At 38.4% G+C, this 24,315-nt stretch overlaps 1 protein-coding gene across 1 annotated transcript; it reads right to left on the reverse strand.

Moving 5' to 3' along the window:
- Positions 1-1,658: 1,658 nt before the first annotated feature.
- LOC124827525 (organic cation/carnitine transporter 4) lies at positions 1,659-9,358 on the reverse strand. Its single transcript, XM_047300603.2, has 2 exons — positions 8,745-9,358; positions 1,659-3,122 (listed from the first exon to the last, which is right to left on the reverse strand). Exons 1-2 carry the CDS (start codon positions 9,172-9,174, stop codon positions 1,834-1,836), a joined length of 1,719 nt encoding a protein of 572 aa, XP_047156559.1. The 5' UTR covers positions 9,175-9,358; the 3' UTR covers positions 1,659-1,833.
- Positions 9,359-24,315: the final 14,957 nt, after the last annotated feature.

Genomic DNA, 24,315 nt, shown 5'->3' on the forward strand with positions numbered 1-24,315 from the left:
AGAGTTGGGAATGAGAAGTGCATGCAGAGGAGAGTGAACAAGGTTGTTCAGAAAATCATTTTTGTCTACCCCACGTCCAATGGACGTGCACTCTCCTATGGATACCTGTCCTCCACTTACTGATTTTCGAATCTTCCATTCTTGACACCTGGCGTCAGTGTGCAGAGTTTTGGGTGTGTTTTAAATGAATATGAACAGGGTTTTGGGCACATTAAATGAGATTAAACAGGTGGGGTTTGGGTTAAATTTCTGAGGTCTGACAAATGATGTTCTTGAAGAGTACCCTATGAAGAGGTAATTACAATAAATATTTGATCTTCTAAATATGTGATATGCTAGGCAACAAAATACTTGTATTAAAGTGACTATTTTGCTTTAATATTTTTTATTGTTATTTAGTAAGATGGTAAATGAGTCTTAGTATCTTATTAGTACAAGAGAATCATTTGGTGTTAGCAATATTTAAGAAATTTATAATGTTTTTTTAGGATAAAACTATATTTAGTCTAATATAGATTTTATGAAATTATAGATAAGTTGTAATTACATTTTAATTTAAATTACTTTTATGTTATTATGATAATTTTAAAAATGAAATGTTTTAATGATATATATTTAAACACCTTTGGTAAAAAAAATTTGTCATATCTTTTGTGTCCATTAAAGTATCTAAATATTGTTACAAGTAAATATTGTTGATATAAATATAAGCATAACATACATTGTCATGTAAAAATAATGTAAGTAAAATAAAATAATAAACCCATAAATTAAATAATACAGGTGAGACAAGTTAAAACCCTTAGAATATAATTGTCAATGAATAGAATATTAAATCCCAAAAAATGAAAAGAACGAAGGTAATTTTTGAAATAAAATAATTAAAAATAAAGGAGGTTTGAAACTTTTACAAAACAATAATCACTAATAAAAAAAGTTAAAATCCTTTGCGAAAAAACTTTTGCAACATAATTCTGATACCAAAAATCATAAAAGATCTTCTTGGGACTCTAATTGTGGAAGGTTCAAAAACCACTGCAAATTAATTTATAGAAGGTAAAAACTCATAAATTGAAAAAAAAAACTTTCACTAAACAATAGTTTTTTTTTTAATTTTTCTATATCTAGAATCAGTATAAAAAAACTTGTTTTATTTACCATAGTGTCAGCATGCTACTTTCTATATCTATAGAATTTCAATCAATATAAAAATTCGTTAAAAAAATTATATTTTGCACTGATAATTTTAATATCTTTTATTATATACGTGTCAAATATATTCTAACATAAAAAAAAAAATCTTATTTAATTTTAAATTCTCAAACTAACAAAATCAATGTAAGAGTAAAATGTGCTATATGCCTACGCATACCTAAAAACATAGTTGGTTATCAATCTTGCTACACCGTATTAGTTTCAACCTTTTTTTTTTTCAAACACGATGTTAAAATGATAAATAAATATTAGAAGAGTGATAATATTTATTTTTTTCTTCCTATTTTAATAATTAAAAATTTTTGTTGTCGTTTTATAAACTGAAAAACAATTTCCTCTCTTTCTATAATTCATGATGTAATATCCAATCGTTGAATGAATTACTAAATAATATCCACAGTATCAAAACTCTTACACTCGTTTTTGTTTTTTTTCTAAGCAAGTAACATTAACATCTAAAAGAACAATCAAAATGATGATTACGATGATAAAAACATCGATAAAGTATATGAAAAACAAAACTCATACACAGATTGCAACCGAAACAAAAAACTGTTATAAACAACACCTTGAAAAGAGAAAACTGTAGCACAAAAAAATCCACAAATGAAAGCACCGTCATACAATGGAAGAGGTAACGCTGTTTTCCGTAGCCTCCATTCCCGTTAGCGTATCATAAAGAGGCTGGTTCAATGTTTCCGGCAGATAAAATGCGAAAAATCCACCACCAAGTCCACACAGAGCAAAAATCATAAACGGAAACGATCCACCAATAACGACGACCAGCGGCGCCAGTATCGCACCCATCTGCGCCGCCTGCGTGGCGCACCCGAGCGCAGCGTTCCTTACCACCGTCGGGAACAGCTCCGCCGTGTATATGAACAGCAGATTATAGGTCCCCGCCATTCCAAAAATTCCCAAAATCCCACACATCATTCTCACACCCTTCCACACCCCAACATTTCTCGCCAAACTCCCAGCAAAGCAGAACACGCCACTGAACCATAACGTCGCTATGGTCAACGGCTTCCTCCCCCACCGGTCCAGAAAAATCGCTGTTATCATGAAAGCCGGCATCTCCGCCACGGCGTTGAGTATCACAGTAAGGTAGAGGTTGGTTTCAAGGTTGACCACGTTGAGGCTCAAGCCGTAGTACACAACGGAGCATAGGAAATTGATGACCACGGCTAGGATCAACCTCGAACGTGTCATTGGCGAGCGTATCACGTCGACAAGCGAACCAGCCACCGCCGCGTGGCATGTCGATCCTTTGGGTGAGCCCAGAAGGATAGAATCAGAGACTAATTTCTCTTGATTTTGGGACTCGCTTAAGGAGTTGACCTCTGCTAATACCTGTTCTTGAATGCTGTTGCATGATAAGGATGACAGTGGTGGTGGTGGTAATTGTGGTGATTGATGGTCTAGAATTAGACGAACCCCTTTTGGGATGTGAGTACCGTTGGTGGTAGCCATGGCAGTGATGACTTTCATTGCTTCGGATTTTCTTCCTCTAATGAGGTACCATCTCGGGGACTCTGAAATGAAGGGGAGGATGAAGAGAAGGAAGAGGAGGGAGGGGATGGAAGAGGCTATATAGAGTTTTCGCCACGTTGGAAAGATGTAGGCGATGACAGATAACATCGCGATGCCGGAGGAGAAGAAGTAAAAGGTGCACATGCCGGTGGTGCCGCGGGAACTGGGACCCACTGGCTCGGTGGCGAGGACGAAGGCGCAGAGACCAACGCCACCGGTGCTGCAACCAGTGAGGAAGCGAAAGAAGATGTAGAAAGAGTAGCTGGGGGAGAAGGCTGTCAAGGTGCCAAAAATGGTGTTTAGGGCACAAACCACTGTGAGAGAGCCTTTTCTTCCGAGCACTGAGTCTGAAAGGTGACCGAATGTTCCAGCACCTGAAATTATTGCTAACAGATGTTACATTACCTGTTAATTGTGAAAATGAAATTAATACCATTAAAAAATAACACTTGTTGCATTTTCCTACATTTTATCCAAAATTACGTTTTTCATCAAACTTAAAAATACGACATTTTTCATTTAATACTTATAAATTATTTTCTTTAGTTCTCATATTCAAGAAAAATAAGATCGGTTTCTTTAAGAAAATTAGAAAATTAAGATCTTTGCTGAAATGGGACGAGGATAACCGTCTTCCAAAAGTTATGTGTGTCGAACATCCTTTTTGCTCCAGCTAACCGATCGGTGAACGTCCTCCTTGCTTCTTACTCCAGACAACCGATCGGTGTATGGGATGACCTATTGAAGATACTCGGACGCTCAAGTCAGAATTTTTGTCTCTAGGCCTTTTGTAATTTAATAGTGAGTCAAATGTTAGTTTACCACGAAATTAAACCCATATTTATAAAATTTAAAGGAATCTGACCAATTAATTTACCTCTTAATGGTCATTAATGCAAACCTTAACTGTTTAACAGTAGTTGTTGTCACATTAACTGCGCATTAACTCTGCTTAACTGTTCTTGGGACCGAACGGTCCTAGAATGCTTTCTTGCGCCATCGACCGCTCGGTCCTTTCCACTCAGCTTGTTGTTGTACATCGATCGGTCTAATGTATGCCCATAGTAACATAGGCCCCCCAAGCCCTAGCATAATCTTAGTTATGCGTAGGGTTTATGAAGCTACGTCGATCAGTTGACAAAGTTGTGAATTGCTTATTCGCTCGGTCCATCGGCCTGATGAGTATCTTTGATGCACCTTAAGTCCCTACTCTTTTATGCACCGAGCGGTGACTCTAGGAGTTCATTTAGTGAGAGTTCACAAAGAACGTTCTTCACCAAACGGTCAGATTAAGGTAAAAGTTAAGAGAACTTTCTAGGAGTTCACTTGGAACGTTCCCTAGGTTGAAGAGACTCAAGTGAGAGCTACAGAAGCGTTCCTCCCCGAGCGAGCGACACTAGGAGTTCACTTAGAACGTTCCTTAGGTCCAAGAGACTCGAGCGAGAGCTACTGAATCGTTCCTCACCGAGCGGGGGACACTAGGAGTTCACTTAGAACGCTCACTAGGTCGAAGAGGCTTCGGTGAGAGCTACGAAAGCGTTCCTCACCGAGTGGCAGACAATAGAAGCTACGAAAGCATTCCCTAAGTCAAAAATACTTAGGTGAGAGTTCATGAAGAACATTCCTCACCAAGCAGTAGACTCTAGGAATTCACTTGGAACGTTCCCAAGGTCAAAAATGCTAAGGTGAGAGTTACGAAAGCATTCTTCACCGTTCATTCGACGCTAGGAGTTCACTTGGAACGTTCCCTAGGTCGAAAATGCTAACGTGAGAGCTACAAAAGTGTTCCTCACCGTTTGGTCGACGCTAGGAGTTCACTTGGAACATTCCCTTGGTGGAAAAGACTTGAGTGAGAGCTATTGAAGCGTTCCTCACCGAGCACCAAACAATAGACACTAGGAGTTAACTTGGAATGTTTCCTAGGTCGAAAATGCTTTGGTGAGAGCTACAGAAGTGTTCCTCACCATTCGTTTGACGCTAAGAGTTCACTTGGAACATTCACTAGGCCGAAAAGAGTTGAGTGAGAGCTACTGAAGCGTTCCTCACAAAGCACCGAACGGTCGACACTAGGAGTTCACTTGGAACATTCCCTAGGTAAAAAATGCTAAGGTGAGAGCTACGGAAGCGTTCCTCACCGTTCGGTGGACGCTAGGAGTGCACTTGAAACGTTTCCCTAGGTCAAAAATGCTAAGGTGAGAGCTAAGGAAGCGTTTCTCACCGAGCACCAAACGGTCAACACTAGGAGTTCACTTGGTACATTTCCTAGGTTGAAGAGACTCGAGTGAGAGCTACTGAAGTGTTCCTCACTATGAACCGAACGGTCGACACTAGGAGTTCGTTTGGAACGTTCTCTAGGTCGAAAGGACTCGAGTGAGAGCTACTGAAGCGTTCCTCACCGAGCGGGTGACACTAGGACTTCGCTTAAAACGTTCCCTAGGTTGAAGAGACTCGAGTAAGAGCTACTGAAGCGTTCCTCACCGAGCATCGAACGGTCAACACTAGGAGTTCACTTGGAACGTTCCCTAGGTTGAACATACTCGAGTGAGAGCTACTGAAGCGTTCCTCACTGATCATCGAACGATCGACCTTAGGAGTTCATTTGGAACGTTCCCTAGGTCAAAAATGCTAAGGTGAGAGCTACATAACCGTTCCTCATCGAGCACCGAACGATCGACATTATGAGTTCACTTGGAACGTTCCCTAGGTCGAAAATGCTAAGGTGAGAGCTACAAAAGTGTTCCTCACCGTTCAGTGGACATTAGGAGTTCACTTGGAACGTTCCCTAGGTCCTAACCATTTCATATAACATGCTCAATATTGTGATGAAAATCCTTTAATATTATTATAGCAGCATTGAGAATACATCATAATTTTTTAATTGAAACATGTCAAGTGGAAGACTCATCTCTATTCCTGGCCTGCTGAGGGTGAAGCATTCTCTTCATGCTACCTCTTTTGGACAACCCGCATCTCCCTGATTCGAATGAACAAAGAAGGCCTCTCCTGCACTTCTCCCAGGGTTTAAGGTGGCCAAGCAAATAAGCTATCTGCAAAGGAGCACGACCTTAAGTTTGTTGTATGAACTCCTTGCCAACACCCTTCACTTGTCGTGCGGTCCAGTTGTATCGGTCCGTGAAGTCCCTCAAGTCTTCATCTTTCCTCTATTTGATTTTAGTTAGTTCCATATAGGTAAGGTCTTGCGTCTTACTGGAAGCGAACTGTCACTCAAACAAGCGTCTCAAAGTCATAAAACTGTCAACAGTTTTGGGACGAAGAGAGTGAAACCATGCCAAAGCTTCTCCTTTAACCGATAGGGAGAAAACCCTGCACCAAACCTTTTGTTTGGGTGAATAGATTGCCATGACATCCATAAACGACCTTAGATTGCCATTATACTTTTCAAGAGCAGGAAGCATCCTATCTAGAATTCGCTCCTCCATAATTGCAGCTGTAAATGGGTGAAGCGTCGTGGTCCGAGCGACATTACCCGGGCAAGCGGGACGACTCCTGGAATTGTTCTCCCCCTGATTAGTGTCTTCCTTATCAGAATTTGGGAATTCCACTATGGGAGTCCGAGTGGGTGCAACCGACCTTTGATTTGACGGGCCCTTCGCCCCGCGTCGTAGTCCCTAAGTGTTGCATCCCACTTGACCCTCAGAGTTTCAATTTCAGTCTGCACGGATTTCATCCTTCTCTACATCTCCTACATAAATGCCATTGGGTCTTGAGCCATCCTTATGGTCTTGTTAGGGTGTCTTCGAAAATCCTCGGCCCCACGATGGGCGCCAAAATGTTTCTGCTGAAATGGGATGAGGATAACCGTCTGTCCGAAAGTCTTGTGTGCCGAACATCCTTCTTGCTCCAGCTAACCGATTGGCGAACGTCTTCCTTGCTCCAGACAACCGATCGACGTGTGGGGGTGACCTGTAGAAGACACTCTGGCGCTCAAGTAATAATTTTTCCGTATAGGCCTTTTGTAATTTAATAGCGAGTCAAAGGTGAGTTTACCTCAAAATTAAACCCTTATTTATAGAGTTTAAAGGAATCTGACCAATTAATTTATCTCTTAATGGTCATTAATGCAAACCTTAATTGTTTAACAATAGTCGTTGTCACATTAACTGCACATTAACTCTGCTTAACTGTTGTCGGGACCGAACGGTCTTAGAATGCTTTCTTGCGCCATCGAAAGTTTCCCTTAGCTTGCTGATGTACACCTATAGGTATGATGTATGCCCATAGCTAGTAACAAGATCTTTAATTAGAAGCTAAAATTACGTAATTCTCGACTATTATAAACAATTTTTTTCCATATAAAAGTTAAATTAGGAGGAACTAAGACTCTATATGTGTAAATAGTGTAATTCGATATGAGCTTGATTATCCATAATGGCAATTTGAGGTTTAAGAATCTTTGCAACATCCGGTACCTAATTGCTATTTTGGCTGTATTTGCATGGATAAGGTAGAGTCATTTGTAATAAAGCTTGATTTATTGTTTAGGAAATTTAATAAAAAGTAGTGAAATGGGTAGGGAGGAAATGCAAATCTCTCCAAACAATTATTTTAATGTTTAATAATTATTATAAACGTACAAATAAAATATTGAAAATATTACAATACACACTTTAACACGTGGTATTAAATTTATTTGTACTGTTGTTGTTCCTCCTTCAAGAATGCCACCCTAACATTTTCTTTTTTTATAATATTATTTTAGAAAATACCACGTTTCTGTGAGGAATATTTGTTGCCGAGGAATTTGGCAGCGACAGTGCTTCACCAGAACAGCTTGTCGTAGCGTACAAATTGGCGGGTTGTGTTATGACATGGCCTTTTGCTGCTCTTTCCTGGGATGAATTGTAGTTATTTGTTTTTACATTTAGATTCGATTTAATGAAAAATTATTATTATTGTTTTTTGACTCTTCTTAAATGTTCTCATTAATGTCATATAAATAAATAAAATGTACAAATGGTATAATGTAACTAATGTTCAGATATTAATAAAAGTTTAAGATATTCTTAAGAAAATATTAAGAAATAAAATAAAAGTAGTTGAAATGTGTTTATATTCAAAGAAATATATACATGTACCCCATTACTCCTTTTATTTGTTAGACCTATTTGTAGACTTTTTTTTTTTCCTTTGCAATGTGGGTTTGAAGCTATACTCTGTATTCTTATCTACTTGTTTTTGTTATTTGAATTGTGTTGGAGGGTGCTAAAGATTCGAACTCTAGCTAGAGATGAAGAAAACAAAGATAAGAATGGCAAAACAAAGACATATATTTTCTGACTGCTGCACATGCAGAGGTGAGAACATAATAAAAGACAAATGGCGTTAAATTCTCTTGCAAATGTGTTATCTAAGTACCTATTATTATGATTACATTTATCCTCACCTTCTTTTCTAGGAGTTTAATTTTTATATATTATTAATATGAAATATTTATATTTTAATTAATTAAAATTTCCCTATTCAAATAAAAAAAACATGCTTTTAGGCATTAGTATATAATTCTTATTATTCCAATCTCTCTGAGGAAACTATTTATAAAAGGGACAATTTTCGTTTATCACCCTAAAATATAATGTTTCTACAATTTATGTTTGATTTTTATAGTTTTAGATATTTTATAGAAACATATATCTAAAAGAGTATTGGTAAAGCTTTCAGTATTTCATAATGATAAAAATGAATATTAGTTTTTTAGAAAACTAGTTTAAGACCTTTATTCATTATCCAGTTAACCCCTTTTAATAGTGACTCTAAAAACCTTGGACCAAAATCCAAACCTTACTTAAAGAATATAAATATCTATTTTTTATAGATAATTAATTATTACGAAAGTTTAAAAACTAGGAATAAAAGCAATTTACATAATTTGTATTTTATTGTATTTATGTTTGCTGAAATTATGGTAATTATAACATAAGATACATCTTACACGACAGTTGAGAGAGAAACAGTAAACATTGAGAGAGAAAACTAACCGATCATACAGCCGCCGAAGAAGACGGCCTGAACCAGCCCGACCTTAAACTTACCCGCGCAAAACAACCCCCACTCCACAACGGTTGAGTCCCCCATCCACTCCCACGAACCCGGTTCGAACCCGCACACGCTTTTGGCGCTCGGGTCGCATTCCCAATCGGCCGCGCCGTCGAGGCACCGCCACTCTGGTTCGCGATCGGCGAAAATCATGACCATCGTGTGGAAGGCTTCCAAGGCCCACGCCAGACTGGTGAGCACGAAGTGCCTCAGTTGCCATCGCCCGAACTCGCCGCAATACTTCTGCAGTATCTCGTCGATGCAGAGTTTCTCCAATGAAGCTCCGGTGGCTTTCTCCGCCGCCCAAATGAAAGGCGAGTTGGACGTATCGGCGCCTTCTTCTTTGGATTCAGTGGACGATTTGGTGGCCATTTGGTAGTTTCTCCTTCCTCTATTTTTTCGTTGCAGAGGAGAATGTTAGAAGGGGTTGTAAATGATTATTGCATTGCTTTCTTTTAAATGTGGTTGAATTTTTATTTTTATTTTCTAAAATGTGAAAATGAACTCAGTGGGATTTGTCAAGCACAAAAGATCTATTATTAGATTTTATGTAAATTGTTTGTTTGATTGAATTATGATAGAACTAGAATAAAATATATATATATATATATATATATATATATATATATATATATATATATATATATATATATATATATTACCGTGGGCTCATCATTGAGGACAGAATGTTAAAGGTAAGGAGAACGTTGGCCTCATACACTATTTATGGCTAGGATTGTGAAAACTAGTAATCCGGCTTGACCCAACCCAATCCACCACGGGTTGGCAGTTTAGTGAGTCAACCCAACCCAGCTCATTTATTAGCGAGTCAAAAAAATTCAAACCCGATCTGACCCACCACGGGTTGGTGGGTTAAATGGGTTGGTTCATTTGTTCACCTAATTTTTTTTTTTTTCACCCTCTTCTTCTCAAATTCTTATAACATATTATTTTGATCGATCAAATTGAAATCGTAATAATTGGATCAATTGATATAAAAGAAAATGAAACAAAAGAAATATATTGTTATATATATTATAAGCTATCAAGCATAAAATTTTACCAATTTAGTTTAATGAGACATATACAACCATTTGACCAAGAAACTACATATAGCCGTTAACAAAAATATATAGCACAAGATAAAACTATCATGCTTGTAGATAGGTCTAAAAACAAGATAAAACAAATGATATATTCCTGAATTATCCAATCTATAATATTATCCATCTATTAAATTAGAGTCCTGAATGGATAAATTCACTGTATTATGCTCTCTTGAAGCATCATCTTCTTTATCTCCATCTATAATATTATCCAATCTATAATCTTAGGGTTTTATTTGCAAAGGGAAATTTTTGGAAAAACAGCAGCGCAAAAGGCTCTATTGCTGAGTAAAAGTTGTGCATTTTGAATAATTAATTTAATTAATTTGATTTGAATAAAAAAAATAGGATTTGAATAATTAATTTAATTAAAAAAAAAGGTGGGTTGGTGAGCCAATCCAACCCACCACGGGTTCACTCGTGTGAGCCGTGTTCTTAGTGAGCCGGGTCAAAATTGGCTCGCATAAAATATTTTGCATTTTTTTTCAACCCAACCCAGCTCAAACCCGTGGGGAGCCGGGTTGGCTCACGGGTTTCAACCCAATTTGACGGCAACCCGATCGGTTAGGATTACATACGATCCTAAGGAACCGAATGGTCAACGTGAAGGAAAGAGCCTCTGAGCCGTTTGGCCCCGACAATCGTTGATCTGAGTTAATATACAAATAAATGTGATAACGGCTACTGTTAAACAATTAAGGTTTTGCATTAATGACCATTAAGAGGTAAATTAATTGGTCAGATTCCTTTAAACTCTATAAATAAGGGTTTAGGATTCAAGGTAAACTCACGTTTTACTCACTACTAAATTAGAAAAGGCCTACAAAGAAAATTTCTAACTTGAGCGTCAAAGTGTCTTCTGCAGGTCACCCCCATTCGGTGTTCGGTTAACTAGAGCTAGGAGAAGCAGGACGCTCGGCAACGATAGGAGGACGTTCGACGAAGATCCTTGTCCCATTCCAGCAGAAACATTTTGGCGCCCAACGTGGGGCGGAGGACTTTTGAAGACACCCTATCAAGACCATAAGGATGGCTCAAGACCCAATGACGTTTATGCAGGAGATGTAGAGGAGGATGGAAGCCATGCATGCTGAAATGGAAATTCTAAGGGCCGAGCAGGATGCAGCACGTAGGGACCGTGACGCGGGATGGAGGGCCCTGCCTAGTCAAAGGTCGACTGCACCCACTCGGACGCCCATAGTGGAATTCTCAGACTCTGATCAGAAAGGCACTGATCAAGGGGAAAATAGTTCCCAGAGGAGTCATGCTCGTCCAGTTCATGCCGCTCGAGTCAGGGCACTTCATCCTTTTACAACTACAGTCATGGAAGAGCAAATGCTGGAAAGGTACGATGGATCGGGGGACCTAGAGGAGCACCTGAGGTCATTTGCTGACGCCATGGCAATCTATTCACCCAGTGAAAGGGTTTGGTGCAGGGTTTTTTCCCTATCGATTAAAGGAGAAGCTTTGGAATGATTTCACTCTCTTCGTCCCAAGATCATTAATAGTTTTGCGACTTTGAGACGCCTGTTTGAACGACAGTTCGCTTCCAGTAAGACGCAAGACCTTACCTACATGGAGCTTACTAAAATCAAACAGGGAAAAGAAGAAGACCTGAGGGACTTCATGGACCGATTCAACCGGACCGCACGACAGGTGAAGGGTGTTGGCAAGAAGTTCATTATCAGCATCCTGTCAACAGCCTTAAGGCCGTGCTCCTTTGCGGATAGCTTATTTTCTCAGCCACCTTTAACCATGGGAGAAGTACAGGAGAAGGCCGCTGAGTTCATTTGAATCAGGGAGACGCAGGCTGTCCAAAAAAGGCAGCACGAAGAGAATGATTCGCCCTCAGGAGGCCGAGAGCGAGAGGAGGGCAAGCGAGCGTGCACGCAGGAGCGAATGGCATAGTCGTGGCAAGAATAGAGATAAACTTTCTACTTGCTTTTTTCTAGTTTAAAAAAGTATAATGTAATTTGAAAATCTGATATTAGTATAAAATGATTTCCATCGAAATTTTGAACAAGTTATGTCAACCGTTCGACCAAAGGAAAAAGTTCTTAAACGAACTCTAATCAACCGTCCGACTCAAAGAAAGGGTTCTAAAAAGAACTAAGTTCTAAAGAGAACTCTTATCAACCACTCACATTAGCATCTTCGACCTAGGTAACGTTCCAAGTGAACTTTCAGTGTCGATCGAACGATGATGAACGCTCTTCGTGAACTCTCACTTTGATCTTAGGGCACGCTCCAAGTACACTCCTAACATCTAAACCAAACGGTGAGGAACGCTCTTCGTGAACTCTCACCTTGATCTTAGGGCACGCTCCACGTGAACTTCTAAGATCTAAACCGAACGTTGAGGAACGCTCTTCGTGAACTCTCACCTTGATCTTAGGGCATGCTCCAAGTGAACTCCTAAGATCTAAATCGAACGGTGAGGAACATTCTTTGTGAACTCTCACCTTGATCTTAGGGCACGCTCTAAGTGCACTCCTAAGATCTAAACCAAAAGGTGAGGAACGCTCTTCGTGAACTCTCACCCTGATCTTAGGGCACACTCCAAGTGAACTCCTAAAATCTAAACTGAACGGTGAGGAAAGCTCTTCGTGAACTCTCACCTTGATCTTAGGGCACGCTTCAAGTGAACTCCTAAGATCTAAACCGAACGGTGAGGAGTGCTCTTCGTGAACTCTCGCCTTGATCTTAGCGCACACTCCCAATGAACTCCTAAGATCTAAACTGAACGGTGAGGAACGCTCTTCATGAACTCTAACTTTGATCTTAGGGCATGCTCCAAGTGAACTCCTAAGATCTAAACCGAACGGTGAGGAACGCTCTTTGTGAACTCTCACCTTGTCTTAGGGCACGCTCCAAGTGAACTCCTAAGATCTAAACCGAATTGTGAGGAACGCTCTTCGTGAACTCTCACCCTGATCTTAGGGAACGCTCCAAGTGAACTCGTAAGATCGAATCCGAATGTTGAGGAACGCTCTTCGTGAACTCTCAACTTGTCTTAGCGCACACTCCAAGTGAATTCCTAAGATCTAAACTGAACGGTAAGGAACGCTCTTCGTGAACTCTCACCTTGATCTTAGGGAACTCTCCAAGTGAACTCCTAAGATCTAAACCAAACGGTGAAGAACACTCTTAATGAACTCTCACCTTGATCTTAGGGAACGCTCCAAGTGAACTCCTAAGATCTAAACCGAACAGTGAGGAACGCTCTTTGTGAACTCTCACCTTGATCCTAAGGAACGCTCCAAGTGAATTCCTAAGATCTAAATCGAACGGTGAGGAACGCTCTTCGTGAACTTTCACCTTGATCTTAGGGAACGCTCCAAGTGAACTCCTAAGATCTAAACCGAACGGTGGGAAACGCTCTTCGAGAACTCTCACCTTGATCTCAAGGAACACTCCAAGTGAACTCCTAAGATCTAAATCGAACGGTGAGGAACGCTCTTCGAGAACTCTCACCTTGATCTTAGGAAACGCTCCAAGTGAACTCCTAGTGGAAAAATCGCTTGGTCGGTAAAGAATGCATGGTATTGTATGAACCATCATGACCCTTGAAAACTCGTGTAAAATCCTGTGCCGATCGGTATAACTTGACAAACCCAACGCAATATCAAAGATTTTTCTAGGGCTTGGGGGGCTTATGTTACTATGGGCTCATTGCGACCGAACGGTAAAGTTGAGGAGTAGGGATGTGTTGAGACTTTGGCAAGTGTACCAAATTGTTCAAGTAATAAAACCGGTAAGACCGGATATCGTTTCCCAACAGATCGTGTCACCAAACAATCGTATAATTTCTAACTACTTTAGACTAAAAATGTGTAACAGATTAGCCTTCCATTGTGGTGCTCACAATACATTCAATCAATCAAATGCCACAGTTTATAAGAGATCAATAGTCATGGCAGAATGCTTTACTCAATTAATCAAACACCCAAGATAGTGTTTCACTCTAATGCTCTGGTGTATAAGGATGTGTATCTATCACTCTACTATCACAATGTCACACAAATGAACTTTGCCCTTCGTTTCAACCAAATTAAACACATTCACAAGCAAGTTAGCATCACAAGAACTTTGATTGGCTTGTACTCTGGTTGGGCTAAGAAAGAAACATGATTTTTCTGGATAACAAAGCACTTTGAGTTGAGAGATTACACAATTCAAATCACGCACATAAGTTTCTCTTTTGCTTCACTTATATTACAACAAATTTCAAACTTAAATCCCAACTTTCTTCCATTCAATTCTTTTTCTTTATATTTTTATTTCTTCTCTTTTTTTTCTCATTTTTCTATCTTTCTACTTTTCTTAATACACCCTTACAGAACAAACTCCCCCAAACTTAAACCATTCTCCTACAGTACAAATGATTGCTCTATTCAGCTCAAGGTAGGGAAATCATGGAATTTTCATTAGACTTGAGGTTCAAAGAGGGAAGACATCTTTCATTAAGGTTGAAAGGGTTAGTATTGGCTTATTTGGCTCAGAACATGTGAAAGAGGTAAAAGAGTAAGATGACCTTGATCATGTGTAATAAGCAAGCAAATGATTCAATTCAGAGAAACTCAGGCAAAGTCAATTGTGATCTAACATGATAGCACTCACAAGAAAAATCTAAGGCACGACATCTCACAAGGTTAACTCAAGGTTCCACAAACATCATCAAGCAACTGCCATAAATATTGATCGCAGTTAAACATAGAGCATTCTCAGAATTTTCATGAAGAAAGCAACCACAATTTGAACTAACCTGAACCATCTCAAGAATCATTTCATATTCAAGCATAAGCATCATGGATCAGCACAGCCTATCAAGCCAGATAACTTAAACATCTTCACACAAACTAAAAAGTAAAAGTCACACTCAAATTTAAAGACAAGTAAACAAAACATAAAAGCAAAATAAAAGGTCCTGCGAATGAACAGAGGAGTCTCCAACTCTACTCATGAAATGCTATCATCGCTCGTATCAGAATCCTCCTCCTCATTTGCATTATCTTCACCAGCTGTTGCTCCACCTCCCCCTACAAAATTGGTCTGGTCTCCAAGCCAAATGAAAAACTTATCAAGCTAACATCATGGTTAGTGTTTGAAAACAAGTTTGGAATAAAAATTTAGCACATAACCAGTGGTATAGAATCATGTACTTGATAAAACATGTAAAACCAAAAGCTAGCAGCAAGCCCCCTAGTAACATAACCAAATTGCAAAGAAAATAGGAATGTTGTCCTGGTGTGCCATAGTTGGGCTACACAGGTTTTGTGCAGCTGAGCGTAGAGTGTTGTCCTGGTGTGCCATAGCTAGGCTGCATAGTTTTGTGCAGCTGAGCGCCATATCAGTAAAATACAGAAAAAGTCCTCTGCTGGTGTGGCACGCAGGTGCAACTGAGCGGTACTCTGACAGTGTTTATTTTTGCAGTAGTTTAGGATTTTAGTCTTGGGTTTTTGACAATTATTAAGCATCCAAACACAATTGAAACTAAGTATTCATGTTTCTAATCATTAAAACACCAAGAATCCACCATGGAACAAATCAAATGCATGAATCGAAAACATGAATGTAATAGGCAATGCACTAAACTATAAATGGCAAGACCAAATTTTTGCAACAAGACACACCTAAACGTATCATAACATACCAAAGCATACTCACTCACACCAGAATACATCAAAACAAGCTAAAGCACTCCAATACACACCAATTCACAACAAAACCCAACAACTACATCAATGTAACTTGTCACACCCTAATAACTACCAACCAAATTCAAACACTCAAAAATCACCAAATCAAACTAAAACATATTGAACCAAATTCAAACAATCAAAACACACTCAAACAACAAAATCACACATAGAGAGGGTTAGAAAGCTGGGTTGCCTCCCAGTAAGCGCTTGTTTAACGTCATTAGTTTGACACCATTGTGCTCAAGTTTGATTTTTGATGTTGGTGTGCTTCTTCTTTTCATGACACCAACATCCTCTCAGTAGCTTCCTAGTTACCAACTTGACTCTTCTAGAATAGGGAGCCTCAATTTCAAGTACTCCATTTATCTTTATATCCTTGATGACCCATAACCTATTCTTGATTCTCACTGGTTTGCCAGGTTTGGGTTCATTGCTTTCCATCACAGGGTTTTGGTGATCTAGTTTCTCTTCCTTATCTTCTTCTTCTCCCTTCACTTTTGGAGAGAAGCAATTAAGGTTCATCTTGACCAACTTGGCAGCTTTCCCTGTTAGACTAGTAACTAATAGCAGTTCATCTGTAGCTTTAGAATTAGTCTCTTTTTCTCGATTTTGCTGCCCAACTTCGAAGACGTTAAATGTTACCTCTCTATCTTGGTCTTTTAATTTCAGTATTCCCTCCTCCATATGAATGACAACCTTAGTTGTCTTCATGAAAGGTCTTTCAAGGATGAGCGGTATATCCACATCTTCCTCCATGTCCATCACTACAAAGTCCACGGGGAATTGGAGCTTATCAATTTTTATTATCACATCTTCAACTACACCAAATGGATATTTGATAGATCTATCCGCCAACTGAAGCATCATTCTTGTTGGCTTGGCTTCAAGACCACCAATCTTTTTAAGGATAGAAAGAGGCATTAGGTTGATGCTAGCCCCTAAATCAATAAGAGCCTTCCCTATATCATGGTCTCCAATGGTGCACGAAATGGTGAAACTCCCCGGATCTTTAAATTTTGGAGGGAGAGTCTTCTTCATGATGACACTACAATTTCCCTGTACTTCAATTGTTTTCTCATTTAAATACTTCTTCTTCTTGCTGAGGATTTGCTTCATGTACTTTGCATAGGCAGGAATTTGTTGCAATGCTTCAGTAAAGGGTATGGTGATCTCAAGCTGGTTGAATATTTGCTTGAACCGAGCCAAATATTTCTCCTTTTCTCTATTGGAAAGATTTTTCGGATAAGGAAGATGTTTCAAAATTTCCTTCTCTTTTTTCTTTTTCTCTTTTTCTTTTCCTTTATTTTCTTCTTCTCCCCCAACAATCTCTTGATTAGTTTCTTTTTGTGCTTGAATCTCATCTTTATTGCTTCTCTTCTCTTTATTTGGCAGCTTTTTCTTGTAATCAAGACCAACCTCTTTTCCACTTCTTGTTGTAATGACATTACATTCCTCCTTAGGGTTAACTTCAGTGTTGGCCACAAAATTCTTTTCAGGTTTCTCCTCCAACTTCTTAGCAAGTTGACCAACTTGTATCTCTAGGTTTCTAATGGAAGCTTCAGTGCTCTTGTGATTGGAGATGGTTACTTGCATGAACTGTTGGAGTGTTTCCTCCAACTTTGAAGTTCTGTCAAACAAGGAAGGATGTTTTTGATATTGCTGTTGTGGTGGTCTATTTGATGGCCCGACTTGCCCTTGGCCCATGCTTGGGTGAGATCTCCACCCTTGGTTGTAGTTACCTTGGCAGTCTTGATTACCCATATAATTCACCTCTTGGAAATTGCCTTGCATGGCACACTAATCATTTACATGATCTCCACCACATAGCTTACAACCTTGATGTTGGGCTTGAGAAACATTCTGGAGCTCTTTAGGAAGTTGAGAGAGCTTGTTCATGAGAGCTTCGAGCTGTTGGGTCATTATCTTGTTTTGAGCTAACAAGGCGTCCTGAGATTGTAGTTGAAGAACACCATTTTGTTGGAGTTGAGCCCTTTCATTCTGCACTTCATTGTTATTAGCAGCCATATTCTCTATCAGCTCATGTGCTTCTTCAGGTGTCTTCCATCTGATGTTTCCTCTAGCTGAGGCATCCAACATCAATTTGGTTTGGGATTTAAGGCCTCCCAAAAACATATTCAGGACAGTAGGCTCATCAAACCCATGAGTGGACGTCTTTCTTAGTAACCCCTTGAACCTATCCCATGCTTGGTTCAAAGTTTCACTACCATCTTGCTGAAAAGATGAGATTTCCTGCTTCCCTTTGTTAACTTTTGAGTGTGGGAAGTATTTGTTGAGGAACTTGACAACCACATCCTCCCATGCCATGAAGCTATTCTCAAGAAAAGAATTCAACCACACCTTGGCGTTGCTTCCCAACGAGAATGGAAACAAGCTGAGCCTTATAGCTTCATCAGGAACATCATGAATCTTCACAGTATCATATCTCAAGGAAGGTGGCCAAATGATTCTACGGATTCTCATGAGAAAGGCCATCAAACTGATTGTTCTGCACCAAATGGATGAGAGCAGGCTTCATCTCCATGTTGATGACATTAACCCTTGGCTTAGTAATGTTGTTGAAGTGAAGAGGCCCTGAGAATGTAGACTAGTCCTCCAAGGTGCGTCTAGCTTGGCCATCACCATGACCATTTGGATTGGTGGCTATATCTTCTCCTTCCTGATCAAAAACAGGGATGAATGGTTGCTCAAGAATCTCAGGAATGAGAGAAGTTTCTCTGGAAGCCCTGTTCTACCTTCTCCTTCTACTGTTGTTTCTTCAGCCAGTTTTCTCAACTTCAGGGTCTAAAAGGAGAGGTTCAGATGATATTGTGCTCCTAGTACGAATTGTGCCCTACATACACTAGAGAACAACAATACTAGAGCACAAAGTTAGCCCAAAAGAATTAAAACAAAATTATACACAGTAAAAAGAATAAACGAATAAAGCCTAAATTGGTTAAAAATCACACAAAAGTATAGTGTTAAACACGAGTCCCTAGCAACGACACCAACAACTTATTGAGACTTTGACAAGTGTACCAAATCGTTCAAGTAATAAAACCGGTAAGACCGGATATCATTTCCCAAGTGAGTCGTGTCACCAAACAATCGTATAATTTCTAACTACTTTAGACTAAAGAATGCTTCCATAATTTGGGTTTTAGTGCAATTAAAGTAAACATGAAAGATAAATGATAAAAGTGATCTTAGATACTCAAACACTTGGAAATGGAAATATTAGAAATGATATGGAATGATATTGTTGGGGTTATGATTTCACCTACTTCACTGTTACGTATGGTAACTAACTTCCTCTTCATTAATATGCCAATGTCAATCTACTAATTTACTCAAACCCAATCCCTTGATAGAGAGAGCCTAAACTTCCTCATTAAGCTAAAATCCCTTGAAAAACCTAACAATTATTTTCGCATTAAGAATTGAGATTTAAGACAACCAAAGGTCCTAGTTCTATCCCTAGATATTATTTCCTTTAGGTGTTTAATCCAAGTCCAAATTTACCAAACATTTCCCAATATCAAGCAAACCCTAAAATCATGTCATGGGTAGTTGATGGACGAGCCTCCAAGGAGATGACGAATGTGCGTGTCGCGAGCTCCTTCGAAGCTTCCTCCAGAGATGAACGCAGCGAAAAAGATGAAAAATGATGACGAAGCTCTAAATCGGGAGCTGACTCGAAGGAAAACTACTAAACTATGAACAGACTCAAGAAAACCCTAAGATCTAAGGTTTAATCGGTAGATAACCCTAGAGACACGAAGGAAACCCTAGAAAAGGGGGAAAGCTCAAAATGAACCGATTAATCGATTCAAACTCAAGATTGAACGGTGGGAAAGCTAGATTGCTCAATGGAAAGTGGATTAAACGGTAGAAAAGGGAAAATAATCGGTGGAAAGTTTGGATCTAGGGTTGCAATGACAGAAACAATGTAGAATAGAAGTTGAATGTGGAATGGTGACGAAGGAGCTCTCGAGTGGACGGACTCGAGAAAGATGCAAGGTGAAATATGTGGTTGAAGACGCGAATGAAGCTGTGGTTTCTGTGAAATGAAAACTGATGCGCTGAGGATGATGTATCAAAGCACTAATAAGGAAGCGAAATGTTGACGCATGCCACTAAAGATGTGGCTGCAAATGAGTAGCGCTTCGTGCAGGATGACGTCGTGGATGAGAGAGAAGTATCGTGGAATGGAAAAATGGAAGTGAGAGAGTGTGCTTGGAAGGTGGCTAGAGGGAGTCTTTGGACTCTCTAGCATGTGACTTTCAAGAAAGAATTATTTCTGAAGGTCAGAAAATCAAATTCTCATTAAGCTCAAAAGTGCCAATACAAGAGAGGAGCTGGGTATTTATAGTAACCCATGCTCCTTACAAGCTAAAATACGTGCACAATAATATGTGAAAACTACAAAAAAAAGAACACAGAGAAAACACATCAAGCAGGATTCCATCATACCCTCTCTCTTAAAAAAGAGATTTGTCCTCAAATCTGGCAATCGCCTTATGAAGAAACTCCACACAATCTTTGGGAGCATGGCCATCTTGGAGTGGCCTTATTCTTTTATATTCACTTTTTCTTCCTCCTGGATCAAACACAAATCTGCAATAAAAATCAAATATATTTTCAATTAATATTAATCCAAGAAAGAATTTTTCTATAAAAACAAGGAAATAAGGACTTCTAATATTTTGTTTTATCACATTTGGAAATTCTAGAAGTCCAAATTCACTTTTGTTTTGAGTTATTTCTTTCCTAAAAGATAAGAATAATTCAAGATTTGAATTGTCATATTTTGAAAAAGTTTGCATAGAATATGAGATGACAATTTGTTTGAAAGAGAAGTTAAAAATTGAAAAATAATCAATTATTGGAAAAGAAGTAAAGATTTGGAAACCTTTCCTTTTAGGTTCCATGGTCTTTAAAAGAATAGGATTTGTCATCAGTAACAATTTCTCCTTTTCTTTCTTCTCTCTTTCTTGCCTTTCTCTCTTTTCTTCTTCTTTTCTCTCTTCTTTTATTCTTTTATCTTCTTTTATCTTCTTCTCTTTCTTCCTTTTCTTCTTCTCTTCTTCTTCTCTTTTCTTCTCTTCTTAATTCCTCTCTTCTTCTCTCTTCTCTTTTCTCGTTTTCTTCTTTCTCTCTTCTATTCTTCTTTCCTTTCTTCCTTTTCTTTTCTCTAAATCTCTCTTTCTCTTTTCTTATCCTTGATCTCTTTAAGTCTTACCCCAAATTCTAGTTCTCTACAAAGAAACCCATGATCATTTAAACTCTCAAGAAATAATTTTCCATCATCAATGCAATCCCTAATTAGTTCTAGGTTTCTTTTAATACTTGAAGGCACAAACTTTCTTCTCATGCAAGCTTTTAAATCATGCCAATCACGTATGGAAGACTTTCTACCTTTCCTAACATGATATTGTCTTTCATCCCACCACTCACTTGCATGCTCTTCTAACTTAGAGAGATATATGCTAAGGACATAATATTCACTCTCTCCATAAAACCAAGGATTTATTTTATCAATTTCTTTTTCCCAAGGTATGTCAATGCACCTATGTCTTTACCAAAGGATAGAAGATTCCTAGCTTGTTTAAAAATTTCATCAACATTATCTAACCTAGAAGACCTATATGAACTATAAGACATCTTTGTTTTTAAGAGTTTTCTTAACTTAAAGGGTTAAAAACTTTCACTTAGACAAGTCCCAGGTAAGAGAGGTGAGCTAAAGAGCTGCTTAAGTACCAAGTCTTGTCTTGCTAAAAATGTCTTAGGCTACTAACTAATTACCCCTTAAACTAAAATCACCTTTAAAATCAAAGGACACGACTCAAAAAACAAACACATTCAAAGACTGGACTCCTAATTACGGACTCTAATGTGGTAAGGCTTAGAGTTTAATCTCTTTTAGCCTATCCATCCCTAAAACGTGAACATATCAAAAATTCAAACAATCAAAACAATTAAGAGACCAGCAGACTCTAATAACCCCTACGTGAAACACAAATCAAATCAATATTTAAAGTCTACTCCTATGGTGAGGCTTGTAGCTTTGGCTAATCAAGACACACTCACCTGTCTAGCTATTCTAAAATTAAAGCAAGTAAAGTTGCCAAGAGTTTGAAAGAGCACCAAGGACTCTTCCAAAACACTTGGACTTTATAAAAGGCCTTTTTCAAAACAATCTAAAGCTAACAGTAGGCTAACACAAGCCTATTACAAACAATTTGAACAAATCAAATACAAAGAAAACAACTATGCTAGGCTGCTACGGTCCTGGTTCACTTCATTCAGCTTTGTTGCTCAACTTTGTTGCTTCTGGAATCAATTGTCTTGAATCTCCTGGCCAGTATAATCCTACAATCACAAATCACAATTGGAATCAATGTACTTTATCTACACACAGATATCAAGAGGATTAACTTCACACAATATAAAAGATTCTTCCCTTTTCTCCTAGTCTCGTGCACTTGATGCAACTATATAAATTTCTTTTTCTCTCAAATGACAAACTACAATCAAATATTCACACTCAATTTAGCAGAGCAACCATCAATGCTATCAATTTCCAGCTAAGACAGAAAAAATTAAGCAATCCAGAGGTAAGAAAGTTAAGCAACTCCCCTAATTAAATGGTTGGTTTAGCTTGCTCTAAACTCTACTGAGATTCTGCTGCTGCTTAAAATTCTTGACTCCAAATATTTATCAACTTTGCACACAACAACACACCTATTCTACACTTTCTCCCTGCACTGATTCAGTTCAAATATGCACACAGAAATTACACCTATTCCAGCAAAATACACATAAACATGGATATTAAACCAGATGCAAATGTATGGAGTTCAATCCTTAGTCCAACTGATTAAACAACCACCCCAAGCTAATCAAATCAATGGAGAAAGATTAACATGATGCAATGCAGAAATTGGCAGTTAAAATAGTGTTGATGCATAAATGAAGAAGCTCAAAACTAATTCAGAGCAGCATTTGCAATTTCGGATGCATCTACCAAGTTCCCATAGGTCTTATCAAATCAAAATCAGCATTCACATTCAAACAATTAATATACCAATGATTCCAGTAAACAATTTATAATCTAAAATGAATGCAAGAGCAGATTAAAATGAAAACAATCACAATTGCTCTAGGTTGATCACTCAAACTCCTTTTCCCTGCACAATGAACAATCACAAATAGTTAGATTAATAATGAATTCTCTATTTCAAAGTGCCACGGAATTAGGCCAAATTAGCCTTACAAAACTCACAACACTCAGGCTTCTCTTTTGAAATTTAAAGCACATAAATGAAAAGGTTTGGAAGGGAGATTCTTCCTTGGCAGTTCAAGGCTTGAGAGTCTTTCAGACCACCACCACCTAAGATGCTACCAATCACACAAACATTCTTTCAAATTCCAGAAACCAAAGTGTAAAAGCTTCTCAATCAAGAATGGCTAGGCTAAGGTCAGAAATCAGAAACCAGAACAGAACAGGACAACCACAAGCAATGGAAGCACCAGATAATGAAACTGACATCACAACAGAGAAACTGACTCAAGACAACTCTAGATTAGATGAATAAAGTAATTAAAAGCTTCAAATTAAGATCAGCAGAATAGATTGCACATGTGATAGACAAAACCAGAGTTATCAACCAAGACAAGCAAGAAACAAAGCTTTGAAGAAAGTGAGCACTCAAAGGAAACCTACCAAAGGATCTAAAATAGATTAAGAAAACAAGAAACAGAAACAAGTTGCAATAGCATCAAAATTTGAAACTCAAATGCATTTGACTAAAACTGTACCAGTTTCTAAAGACATTTTCCGCTTCTGTGTTTCAAAAAAAAATATGTAGACTGGACTGCATTGACCCAATTAGCTTTTAAACTTGTGCAATGGTTATTTTGATTGATTATGTTCAATTTTTTTTTATGGTCAATCCTGTTGCTACAGTCCAACTATCATGTTCCAGAATTCAAAATGAATACACATCAATTATGCAGCAACTTGTGAAAGGAAAATTGGTCAGAATTTGGTGGTTCAAGTAGTGAAAACACATAGGTCAGCTAAAACATTCATTTTCTTTGCTTCAACTCGTTATAAATGCTAAAACAAACTTGTTTGTATTGCATACGTAAGCAAAAACGTGCATTTATGAAATCTGATTGAGCTAACCTTGATATTTTTTTATTTCAAGCAACTCTACCACCCAAATTTTAACTCAAAGATTCAAATAACTTTTTATCAGCTAGCTAAACTCAAAGACAACAATTAAAATTCAAACAAGACACTAGGAAGTTAACGCAAGATGTCCAGCAAGGATCTAATGCTAAACCAGATTAAGAAACGCAAAGAACATAGACACGAGCAAAGTACTGCAGATCGGCCAACTGCTAACGAGACTCTATTGGAGTTTTCTCAGTGCAACCAAGCTTTGCCAAAGCAATTCATTGCTTATACTGGCTCAATCAATCAGATGCATCTCAATGCCAAATTCTCAGTCAAGTGCACAAAATAACCAGAAACAGATTAGGCACCAAATAAGTGTTGTGAACCAATGCAAAGCTGCATCTCATGTCAAACACTAAGCACCCGAGCTCTTAATGAATTTGTCATTGCTCATATGGTGTGCTGATATTGATCAAACAGCTAACATGCAACAAAAACCTTAAGAACATATTACAACTGA

This window comes from Vigna umbellata, chromosome 6, assembly GCF_029865625.1.
Source record: "Vigna umbellata cultivar VRB3 chromosome 6, Vumbellata_1.0, whole genome shotgun sequence".
Classification (NCBI taxonomy): domain Eukaryota; kingdom Viridiplantae; phylum Streptophyta; class Magnoliopsida; order Fabales; family Fabaceae; genus Vigna; species Vigna umbellata.